The following is a 12,548-nucleotide window of genomic DNA, read 5'->3' on the forward strand; positions in this document are numbered from 1 at the left end:
CCCTGACCCTGATGAGATTCTGCTAATTTTTCCATCCATCCATCCATCCATCCATCCTTTCGCCCTGCTTAATTGCCATAACCACACATTCTATCGTTCCTTCAGGCAAACATTCCTCAGGCATTCTGACTTGTACACCAATGATCATCGAGTCTCCATAGATCACTCTTACCACTGTTCTTCCTTGCTCACTGCATCCCTCTAACACTTCTTTCTTTGTTTCCCTACTTACCTGCTGTCCTGGCATCTCTCTATCCCTGGTTCCAGCACTTTTTTGCATTTTTCTTATTTCCTCTCTTCTGCTGTTTTTATTCTATCCTCTTCTGTCATTCCCATAAATCTCTCTCTCTCTCACTCCTACTCTGATTCGCTTTGCATTCATCACTTCCATTTGCTTAATTTCTTCTTTCACGCTTCTCAATTCATTCCCCAGACATTCAGCCTTCTCTTTCAGCACACCTCTCTCTCTGTAAGCTACCAACTCTTGCTTGCCATTCATCCTCCCAACTAAGGCTATCTCTGAAAACTTCACAATGATTCAAACTTTCCGCACTCCCCACTTTTATTTTTTCATTTACATTCTGCTCATTATCCTCACCCTCTATCACATTATTCTGCTATCTGTGTTGGTATTCTCCTGCCTCTGATGCAATGCTGCTGAGGTCTGTTATACTAATCTCCAACTCACAAAGTTCTTCACATTTCCTACATTTTCTGCATATATGCACTCCCTGATCTCTCACCTGCCACATATCCAACTGCAGGGATACATACATGCCACAAGCTCTGCATACCACAAAATCCTGTAGTATGCTATGCAAAATGTAGTCCTTAAATGGAGGAAGACTTGGTGACAAGCCATTATGATGGCAGCAGCCACAGCTCAGATAGTGCACAAAGTGCACCAACTGCAAATTACTATATTATTATTATTATTATTGAGGCCTCCATGGAGTCAAAAGACTCATCATGGGAGGTCCTTCCTAGGAAAAAACAAAAGTCAATCAAGACTCAATGAGGGAAGTCCTTCCTAGGAAAAAACAAAAGTCAATCAAGACTCAATGAGGGAAGTCCCTCCCAGGAAACACAAAGTCTATCATACCACTCCTTAAACTCATTAACCGTTCTTGCTCTCACCACTCCATCAGGCAATGCATTCCATGGTTCAACCACCCTCCATGCAAAGAAACCACTCCTCACCTTCTTGTTCACAGTTTCCTTTTGTAACTTCCAGGGATGGCCTCTTGTCATATGTTGTGTTATTTAAAGTAGAAAACTATTAAGAATAACAAAAACTTATATTTTTTTTTCTTTGTTACCTAAGAATAAACTAGCTATCTAAGAATGAACCAGCAGCAAAACAATATAAACAACAACAAAAAAAAAAAAAAAACCTCCAATATGAACACTGCTGAAGGACCCTTGTATCAAACTGAAAAAAATGTAGCACATTTTGCAACAAAAAAGCCACGCTGTATACCAATCAAAAACCTTTTTTTAGCCCATCTCAAATCTATCACTATGTTCTCTCATGATTCTAGCCTATATAATTATGGCAGTTTGCTCAGCTTTTCTCTTGATGCCTTGTGGTTCGCTTCTTTCAGATCTTTAAAATTTAAATACAGATTCCTGTTATATTCCCATTATTTCTCAATTATTTGTTGTGAAAATCTGATCCCGACCATCTCTGTTTTGGCCTCAATCCAACTTGCTTATACTTCTCCAAGTTTCTCTTCCACAGTTCTTTTTAATCTCTATGGAAGTATACTTACATAAATTTTACTTAGAAATGTGAAATTTTACCAGAATATGAAAAATAATTCAGGTAAATTCAGGATTATGGTTAGCTATATGAAGATTTTCATGAGGAAAGAATATATGTGAAATCAGAAGGCTGCCGATTATGAAAAGCTTAGTAGACATCTTGGATTTGTAGCATAGAGTGAGTGGTTAAGCAGGAAAGAAATAAATGCTGCATGGTAACTCATAAAGATATGCTTAACAGCATCAGTATGGGAATATATTCCAAAGGTCAAAAGGCTGAATACAGTAGCTGTCAAATGAATGAATGAAGTGATTAGTGCAAAATCTGGAAGAAGAAGAAGAAGGAGGAGGCATTTTAGAGGCAGCACAAGAAGAAAAGTGGTAATAATCAGTTGCCTGAAAAGTATAAACAGTAGGCCAAGAAGATAACAGTTGGTTAGCACAGCAAAAGTGCAGTGTGAGCAGATTATTAACAATTGAATCCAAGAAAAATCCTAGGAAGTTTTTTGATATGCTAGTAGAAAGAAGAATGATTATGGCATAATGATGTTGACGGATGAAAGTAGTAGGTTGTTTACTGCTGCAGAGGACATAGTTGAGGTATTCAATTAGCAGTTCATTAGGGTGTTTCTTCCTCAGTGTAAAATCAGAAGCTCAAGTTTAGAGGAAATGGAAGAAGAAGACCTACTGATGAACATTCAAGGAGTATAACAAGAGTTAAGTAATCTAGATGTCAATAAAGCAGTAGAACTTGACATATCACCACATGTCTTAAGGGAATGTTCCAGGGAGATAGTGTTAGCCTTGGCTTACCTGTTTAACAATATTTGTTCTGAAGGAGTGGATGGTAGGTAAATTTGTTCTGCTTCACCAAGATGGTGATAAGGCTAAGGTTACAAATTATAAGCTGATCTGTATATCTGGAGTTGTAGTTAAGGTGTTGGAGAGGTTGAGGAGAGCTAGGATACAAAATCGATTGATAACAGCAGTATTCTCTGTAATTGTCAGCATGAGTTTTTTTAAAAGGAGGCCATGTTTTACCAACTTAGTTATGTACTATAACAAGGTGACAAATGTGTTGGACAAAGGAGATGCATATACAGTGGTGTACATACAGTAAAGACTTTTGATAGATTGCCACACAACAGGTTGGTAATTAAATTGGAGCAGATGGGATTGAATACTAGATTATTGAGTTGTATAGGTGTCCTGATATCAAATAGGTATCATCAAGTTGTGTATGGGCGTGCAGTATCCTATCCTGTAAGACGAATATCACTAGTGGTATGCTACATGGGTCTGTTTTGGGATCATTGTTATTTAATATGTATATTAATGTTATTGGGATGGGGATTTACTGGTGATGTACAACTGTTTGCAGATGAATCAAAATTGGGGCTAGTAATGAGTAATCGAGCAGATGTTGTGACTTTACAAGAAGGACTCAGATTGCATGAATGGGCAAGCAAGAGTAATTATTAGTTAATGTTATAAAGTGTAAGGCTCTGAAATTTGGTAGGCAAACATGTGGTGTAAATTATACACCTGGTGAGGAAAATTTTAAGGAGGTTGAGGAAACAAGAGAAGTTGGAGTGATGGTAAACAAGGATGGTAAACCTGAAGTTCAGAGATCTCATTGCACAACTTGTGCAGATGAAAGTGAGAATCTAGATAACAGTGATATTCAAGGTATGAATGGCGATATTTGCGAGGTAGTACCTGATAGCTGTGAGAGTGGCGTTGAAAGTGAGAATGAAGGTAAACATACAGAATGATTGAATGAATCATCGGAGAATAAAAATGATGACACTGACGCAATGAGTGAGATTGCTTTATTACGTAGAGTGATACATAGGGCAAATCGACAGTTGGAGCGTTGGCAAAAATGTTTACCAAGCGTACTGACTAATAATCGGCAAAAGTATGATAGAAAAAATAAGGGTATGATAGTGAGTGTAAACAAAATGAAAGAGCGTGTGTTGTATGGAGATTTCTTAGTAAGAGGTGTGTTAAGGTTGAGAGTTTAACAAAATCGTACCAACCCGGTGGGAACGTTAAGAATGTAAGCGAGTCAATTAGAATGCAAAAGCAGCAGGTGAAAGAATAGATAGTGGTGGCAGGTACAAATGATTTGAAAGGAAACAAAAAGGCTATGAGTGAGGATGTGAAGGAATTGCTTGAGGTAGCAAAAGAGAAGAGTGAGAGAGTTAGGTTAATGAGTCTGTTGCCGTGGTATAACAGTGAAGAATATAGAAGGAGGGCCATAATTGCTAATGACTTTATGTGTGAATTATGTTTGATGAGTGGTGTGGAATTTGTGGATGTGTGGAATGAGTTCGATGGGTGAAAGGATTTATATAAAATGGATGGTTTACATTTGAAAGGATTTGGTATATGGAGACTTGAAAAGGTGTTGTCGAATGTAGTGGAAGTGAATATGCAGAATCAGCGAAACTAGGGTTATTAAGGGGGGGGGGTAGATATGCAGATTTTAGGGAGACAGTTGAGTATGTGAATGTGTGTAATATGCCCAAGAGAGTAGGAAAGACCACAAATCAGAATGGGATAGTTAGTATGCATCAAAATAGGGATGGGACAAATCGGCTTCTGCAATTCATGTATACAAATGCCAGAAGTATTAGGAACAAGAAGGAAGAATTTTTGGCCTTGGTTGGTACTTCCGGACCACAGGTTATTGGCATTAGTGAAACATGGCTGACAGAAGACGACACAGCTAGTGGGATTGAATGTGAGGGGTATGGTGTGTTCAGGAGTGACGGGGAGAATAAAATGGGAGGAGGAGTGTTATTGATGATAGCTGATGAGCTACAGCCAAGAAGAATAGAAGTGGAACTGCAGGATAGAGAAAAGAGCACATTTGAGGCTATTTGGTGTGAGATTGAAACTAGCAGAACTAAATATACGATTAGGTGCTGCTATTGACCAGGTGATGGAATAGATGGTGGAGATAGTATGCATAAGCAAATAGAAGAAATGAATGGAAAGAGGGTAATTATTATTGGAGATTTCAACTATGGTAACACTGATTGGAAGGAGGAGAGGACACACGGGGGGACGGAATTGAATTTTATGCGGTTATTAAGGGATAACTATCTGCGATAGCATGTGATAGAAAATACTATAGGTCAGAGAGTGCTTGACCTGGTAATTGCATCTGAGAATTTGGCTGTAACGAATATGACCACGTTGCCACCAATTGGTGAGAGTGATCATAGGATCTGGACTTAAGAGGTGGCTAAAGGTGTGGAATTTACAATTAAGACAGGGTATATGTGTATTATCGGGCTGGTAAGTATGACAAGCTTAGGAGATTGATTGGTTAAGTGCCATGGCATGCACAACTGCAAGGACTAGAAGTTGATAGTGCATGGGAGGTAGTTAAGAAGTGCTTGCATGAAGCAATGGCTGACTGTATACCTAGAGTCCGAATAATAAATCAAGTGCAGGTTAAATGGATGAATAACACCATTAAGCTTGAGTTGCAAAAAAACAAACAACTATGCAGGGAATTTAAGGAGAAAGGTGACGGACAGGCACATGAACGGTATAAAGCATAGGCCAGAAAGGTAACGAGTGTGGTAAGAAAAGCAAAAAAGGATTACGAAAGAAAATTGGCCATGCAGGCTAAAGAGAATCCTAAACAGTTTTTTTGATATGTTGCAAGTAAAAGAAAAAATGTATATGGCAGAATGATTTTAAAGAATGCTGATGGTAAGGAGGTAACCGAATCAGTTGATATAGTTGAATTACTGAGTGAGCACTTTGCAAGAATATATCTTCCAGGTGGTGATGTTAAATTGTGAATGAAACTATGTTGTGTAATTTATTTTTTTTCATTCACATTTAACATTGCATCATAATTTGTATAAAGATTATTTATTGTTCCTTAATTAAGGATTACTATTTAAATATTTATTCTAAACTTAACCTACTATTAATTTATTAAATAATAATATGTGTAGAAATTTATGATAACTAAATATACAGGGTGTTCGGGATAAATTTGACATATTTATAATTAATTATATTTTTCCGTAAGTTACATGTATTAACACACACTTCTCTTCATTTAAAAGTTTGGACCCTTCTTCATTCATATACAAGATGTCAGAAAGGATGGATAGCTGGAACCCACCTGAATCATGGAAGAGAATAACTTGTATCATGATGATTCGTGCCCGCCATCAAAATAAGGATATTACGACTGCTGCCCAATGCTCCCTGAATACAGTAAAAACAATCAGGCATGAACTAGAGACTTGCAATGGTGACTACGAGGATGTAGCAAGAAGAAAGATCCCTAGCAGACGATCTGATTGCGTTCGTACAGCAGAATTCCTCGCAAATCTGCAGGAACAGGTGTTGAAGAACCCTGGCATTGGAATTCGGGCTTTGTTCGTGGAGTTGCTAACTGTAGTCAAGCCCTGGATAACAAGGGTAGCCAATGGTAGGCCGTATGTATGGTAGCAGGATTCGGCCCCTTGCCACACCTCTGGGAAAAGTCAAAAATGGTTGTCTGAAAATTTCTATGACTTCACCAGTCCAAATGTTTGGCCTCCAAACTCCCCAGACCTTAACCCCATGGATTATTTTGTATGGGGCGCAGTTGAAAAAGACACCAATCGCACTTCCAGTAATACAAAAGCCCAGTTAATGGATAAAATTAAAACAGTTTTTGCGGCCCTTCCCAGGGAGACTGTAGCATCAGCTTGTTCGAGGTTCCGAAGCAGAATTGAAGCTGTGATCGATGCTAATGGTGGTTATTTTGAGTAAATCTTGTTGATAGTATTGTAATTAACTCTGCCTGTAATGTTTTTTTGTCAATTCATTAAATTTAATAGATACAAAGAAGATTTTCTTTTTCCTTATGAAACTGTCAAATTTATCCCGAACACCCTGTATATGTAAAGTAACGAAAAGTGTATTATAAATAATTGTATACGTAATGAAAGAGCTGATTAAGTAACTCAAATATTCTGTTTATTCTTATTTGTGAAAATTTAATGTTATGTAATCACTTATGTAAGAGTAGAGCGTTGTATTACATTAGCGAAATGTTTACGTTCATGCGTTGTCATGGAGACGCATGAAATAAACAAGCACGAGTCGAAGAGTGCGTGACCTTGGAACCAGAAAGGAGAAAGGAGGCAATAAGAATTTTATAGAAAGAAAAGGAAAGAGTTTTGCGGAGCCTGAAGGAAAGTAGGATATAAGCAAGGAAGTGAAAGAAAATTGTAAATTCTTTAGGGCAGAAATTCAAGAGCATAGTGTTTAGAAGTAGCAAGGAACGTAGTGAATCTTATTCTCAGCTGCAAGTGAAATCAGCTGTTGTTATAGAGGAAAACTGATGTCGTAATCGGATAAATAAAGAACTGGACATTCAATGGGAAATTCTGATTAGTTCCAGTTAATCTAGGATTACGTCTTAACTCTATGTTGCCCTGAGAAGAATATAATGAATTTAACTAATTGCAGGAAAGTAAACAAGGAAGGATATCAGTACCTTATTGCTGTTTTTTTTAGAGTAGTGAAGCGCGATTAACAGTAGTTCAGTTAAAGCGTTGGAGAATTTTATTTAATGTGTTCCGCTAGCTCAAATAAGTTAATTCATAAGTGTGCTCGCAATTAATTGATGTATTGAAGATTGTATCTGGTAAGAGTAGTCATACATGTTTGTTTATTCTAACATTAACTATAGCGTATCTTCGAAGTTCAAGGTCCGAAATAAGATTGCTTGGAATAATGTCTACCTTGATTAGTGCCTGCTGTGAATTTAAACATTAAGTACAACTGATAGATGTGTGCAGACTGATAAAATGAGAAGTTTTGTTTTATTAACTTGAATTAAGAAAATTTATAATTTTGAAGCAGTGAATTGTATGTTAAAGTTTAGAACATTGAATTGGAATGAGTGACTTAGCAAGATGTATTAAGTTATTTGTATTGTTTCATTTAAAAGTAGAATACATGTATTTGCTATATTATATCGCATATTAAATGTTTTATTTTGTTAATCTAAATATTGTGTTTGCCTGAACTCCCTTTTATTGCACCGTTCATAAAAAATTCGAATCTTGCGGGTGCCCCAAGTAGAATAATAATAAATGATTCGGCCTAATGAGAAGACTGCTAACTTAATTAAGAATTGATCCTACTATTTTATATAGACTAATCTAAAAATAGGGTGGCGCAGTATAATTATAAATTTCCCTACTTTTGAATCGGTGATCAATTCGCAATTAGTTATTTTATTTATAAGAGTGACTTGAAACTAGATGGTAAATTAGAACACAACATGAAAATAGAACGTCACGACAGTGACATTGAATGAACCAATAGATTATACGGGAATTGTGGGTGAATGAAGTGGAGGTGAGTAGTCTATTGCAAAACCTCAATGTCAATACATCTGTGGGATTGGATGGTATACCAGCTCGTGTCGTACATGAAGTGGCTAAAGAATTGTCATTGCCCTTGACCGCTTTGTTTAATTTGAGTCTCGGGTCTGGGTTAGTCCCGAGAGGGTGGCAAGATGGGAAAATAGTTCCACTGCATAAAGGTGGCTCCAAAACTGCTGTTGTAAATTACCGACCGATTAGCATATCAGGAATCGTTGTCAAGGTTTTGGAGAAATTAGTCAAGAGAAGAATACAGGATTGGATAGATGAAAATGGGATACTGTATGGGGGACAACATGATTTTGTGAAGGGTAGATCATGCATCAATAACTTGCTCACATTTTATAACACAGTGACGGCTGAACTGGATAAGGGTAATGGGTTTACAGTGATTCTACTGGACCTTGCCAAGGCCTTTGACAGGATACCAGATGGAACTCAAATCAGTAAACTGGAGCAGATGGGGATGGATATATGGTTGGTGAGATGGATAGGAGGGTGGTTGATGGAGAGATACCAGAGAGTGGTTTATTCAGGAGTGGAGTCCAAAAGATGGCTTGTGACTAGTGGTGTGCCACAGGGTTCTGTTCCCGGACCACCACTTTTCAGTTTGTTTATTACCGATATAGGAAAGGATCTGAGAGGAAGTGTTCACTTGTTTGCTGATGATGCAAAGTTGGATAGAGTAATTGTGAGTGCACAGGATGTCAAAATTTTGCAGGATGATTTGGATAGTTTGGAGGACTGGGCTAGAGAAAATGGATGTCAATTTAATGTGGCAAAGTGTAAGGTTATGCATTTTGCAGTGAAAAGATTAGAAGCAGTATATCACATTGGTGGAACCATACTCCATGAGATTGATGAAGCCAGGGATTTGGGAGTATTGGTGGATAGGGAGTTGAAGTTTAGGGGGCACTTTGCAAAAGTGGCCACATCAGCTCATCAAATCACTTGGTTGCTGAAAAATACTTTAACAAGCAGAGATAAAACAAGTTATTGTTCCTCTATATCGAGTCTTGATAGGATCCCATCTAGACTACTGTGCCCAGATATGGGCGCCAAGGTTTCTTCTTAATGGGGAGGAGGTGGAGAGGATCCAGAGACGAGTGACCAAGATGATAGGAGGTCTGTGGAATGAACCTTATGAGAACAGGTTGAAGATTTGTGTGATGCAAAAATTGGTTGTCAGGCAGAAAAGGGGTGATATGATTGAGACGTTCAAATTACTCAAGGGTTTCTATAGGATTAATCCAGAAGATATTTTTGAGAATAGGACTGGTGGTGGGAGGACTAGGAGCCATACATCGAAGCTGGGCAAGAATGTGGCTAGCAGGGTTGTTAGAGCTAGGTTTTTTAATTGGAGAGTGGTGAATGAGTGGAATAAGCTTCCAGATTCTGTTGTGGGTGCTATGACCGTGAATGAGTTCAAGGCCAGGTATGATAGATACTGTGTGAATGTCGAATAGTTGTTCTTGACATGATGTTAGGGCCTCTCTCGATGAGTCTGTCGACTCCTTGGAGTTGCCCGAAATAATAATAATAATACTTCTCATCTGATTCCCAAGACATTCCACCTCCTCTTTCAGCTCATCCATCTCTCAATGCAAGCTAGCCACTCTTGCTCATCATTCATCCTCTCAATCAAAACAATCTCTGAAAACTTCAGAGATTATTTTGGAGGAGAGGAATATGATTAAGATGTTTGTTGGTAATGGGTTGTTACCAGATGAATGTGGAAGAAATTTTTCATAAAATGGGAGGGGGGGGATAGAACAATGGGCCTTCTCTAGAATTTCTATAAGGAGGCAGAGTAGGCTATTTGCATAGAGAGAGTGGTTGGTGAGTAGAATGCATGGTTAATGGAGACATATAGAATGAGTTTAAAGCAGTTTCATGAATTTCTGTGAAACAGTGTATACCTCCTGCGATGAATCTTTTTATTCCATGTGGGTCTGGTGTTAATAATAATAATAATCATCTACCGATGCGCTTGCTTGGGTGGCTGAATTGATGTCTCTTTATGTTTTATCTATCCATAAGTTTAAAATATATCCTTCTGTGAGATGGCTATTTGGGAAAGACATTTTGGTGATGAATTATTTTTGTTGCTTGGTATGAGATAACCACTTGCTTTATTGGAATCTTCAAGTAGCTTGAAAAATCATGTTTGATTTCTAGAGAAGGTTCCTGGATTATTTAAGCATTAATTCAGCTTTATATATATATATATATATATATATATATAATAAAACATATCATAAAAAATTTGCCTTCATTCCTTCATTCAAGATCTTGTATAATGCAAGAATGAGTTATTTTCCTCTTTAGCCATCTTTTGAAGTGTATCTTGGCTAACCTGGTTTTCATGTTAGAAAGGAAGGATCCAGCGAAGTTTTGCAAAGGTGATAACTGGTCTTTGGAATGGAGTATGGAAGACAGATTGATGGAATACAATTTGCAAAGTGTTGTGAATAGAAGGAGGAGGAGGGGAATGGATATGATTGAGACATATAAGTTTGGTGTCAGGGTATTACCAGGTTAACATGGAAGATTTTCATAGAATGGGAGGGCAGTAGTACAAGAGGCCATCCCTCAAAACTATATAAGAAGGATGTGTGAGCAAAGAAGTGAGGAGAAAGTTCTTAGTCTAGTAAGTAGTTGGTGAGTGGAATACTTTTCCTTAGATTGTGGTAAATGTAGACACACTGAATGAGTTTGATGAGCTTTGTGTGTGAGAGTAGTATACCTCTCACAATGAGTATTTGACTCTATGGATCTGGCATTTATGACAACAATGATGATAATATTTTGTTATTTGTCAATTAATTTTAAATTATTAATAATTGATTATTTTAACCAAGATTAAATGTTGTAATTGATAATATAGGTATATGAGGTATTCCAAAATATGAACTTTTTTCATAAAATTTTTAAAGGATAAATCCTCCAGTGGCTGGATAGGAAAAGAAAATGAACCACTTACAGGATTTTCATGGTGTGGTGGTATTGACAGAGATACATCTGGAATGGTGATATGGAGTGACATATTTTTAATTACATTATCCACTGAAGAACAGGTATGAAACGTCCCTTCATGTTGTGCTTAATTTTATTCTTGGTAGAACTGTGTCAAATGCAAAAGTTTCTATCATTATTATTGTTATAGAGCATGTAATAAATTTCCAGGATATTGTTCAAGGCATTCTGTTATCTACATCTATTGTATACATGGTTCTTTCTTTAAATTTGTTTACATCAGTGCACTCACCATTCTCTCACTGGCAGTGCATGCCATTCCCATATAATGAAATACTCTTCTTTCTTTATTTTAGTCTGGTTCAGCTTTTAAGAACCTAACTGCTTCTTTGTAGCTTATTTACCAAACTCTGCAATCTGTTCCCTCATTTTCTCTTCTCTCATCTCTCCAATTCCTGATATGATCTTCATTACACTGCATCTCTTACCATTACCCTATCTGTGACTTCAATGTTACGAAATCTGTGCACAGTAGTGATAGTTATAGTGATAGTTGTATCTAAAGTATAGCTGGTCCATTTGGTCAACTGGATAGGATATCTGCAGTCCGGAAACCAACAGGTTGTGAATTTAAATCCCACAGTTGTCATGAGCATTTGGAAATGTCTTTAGGTGTTAGATAAATATCATTGCCTAGTGTGAGCTTGGCTTATTGGAGGCTTAAAGTAGTTTGACAAAAATTTCATTTTTGATTGATAAATACCAGGTTTTAACTCATATGCATTTTATTTATTTATTTATACTGGATGTATTTGCTCTACATTTTTCATTGTCTATGTGGCTAACAGCATCATTGGGAGGTTGCTTAACATGAGAAAAAATGGACAAACAAATTAAACAATTTCCAACATCACTTAATATCTGTGAATTGAAAATACTTGAATGACAGTTGAATCATGAGTGTCACCTCTGCATTCTCTGCATTGTGTAATCTCTGTATGTGATTGCTGGCATAAGAGAGGGCTTTAATTATTATTACTATTATTATTCAGGTCTCCATGGAGTCAAAAGACTCATTGTGGGAGATCTTTCCTAGGAAACACAAAGTCTATCATACCACTCCTTAAACTCATTGACCGTTCTTGCTCTCACCACTATATCAGACAATGCATTCCACGGTTCATCCACCCTTCATGAAAAGAAATCGCTCCTCACCCCCTCTTGCTCACGGCTTCCTTTTGTAACTTCCTCTCAACAGTTTAAAAGTCTCAATCATATCCTCTCCTTCTTTTATCTACCAAACTCTGCAGTCCATGTTCCCTCAGCCGATCCTCATAACTAACATTGTACAGTCCTGAAACCATCTTTGTTATCTGTCTCTGTACCCTT

At 37.3% G+C, this 12,548-nt stretch overlaps 1 protein-coding gene across 5 annotated transcripts in view; it reads left to right on the plus strand.

Moving 5' to 3' along the window:
- The window catches only part of LOC150102665 (atlastin-2-like), a 437,615-nt gene that overhangs the window by 52,301 nt on the left and 372,766 nt on the right, over positions 1-12,548 (plus strand). For all 5 annotated transcript variants that reach the window (XM_090399745.1, XM_090399748.1, XM_090399746.1 and 2 more), the window contains one exon: positions 11,120-11,260. In XM_090399745.1, coding sequence (XP_090255871.1) covers positions 11,120-11,260 — 141 coding nt within the window. The remainder of the gene's footprint in view (positions 1-11,119; positions 11,261-12,548) is intronic.

The sequence above is a fragment of the Typopeltis vanoorti genome, chromosome 10, assembly GCF_054136105.1.
Source record: "Typopeltis vanoorti isolate ZY-2024b chromosome 10, IOZ_Tvanoo_1.0, whole genome shotgun sequence".
NCBI lineage: Eukaryota > Metazoa > Arthropoda > Arachnida > Uropygi > Thelyphonidae > Typopeltis > Typopeltis vanoorti.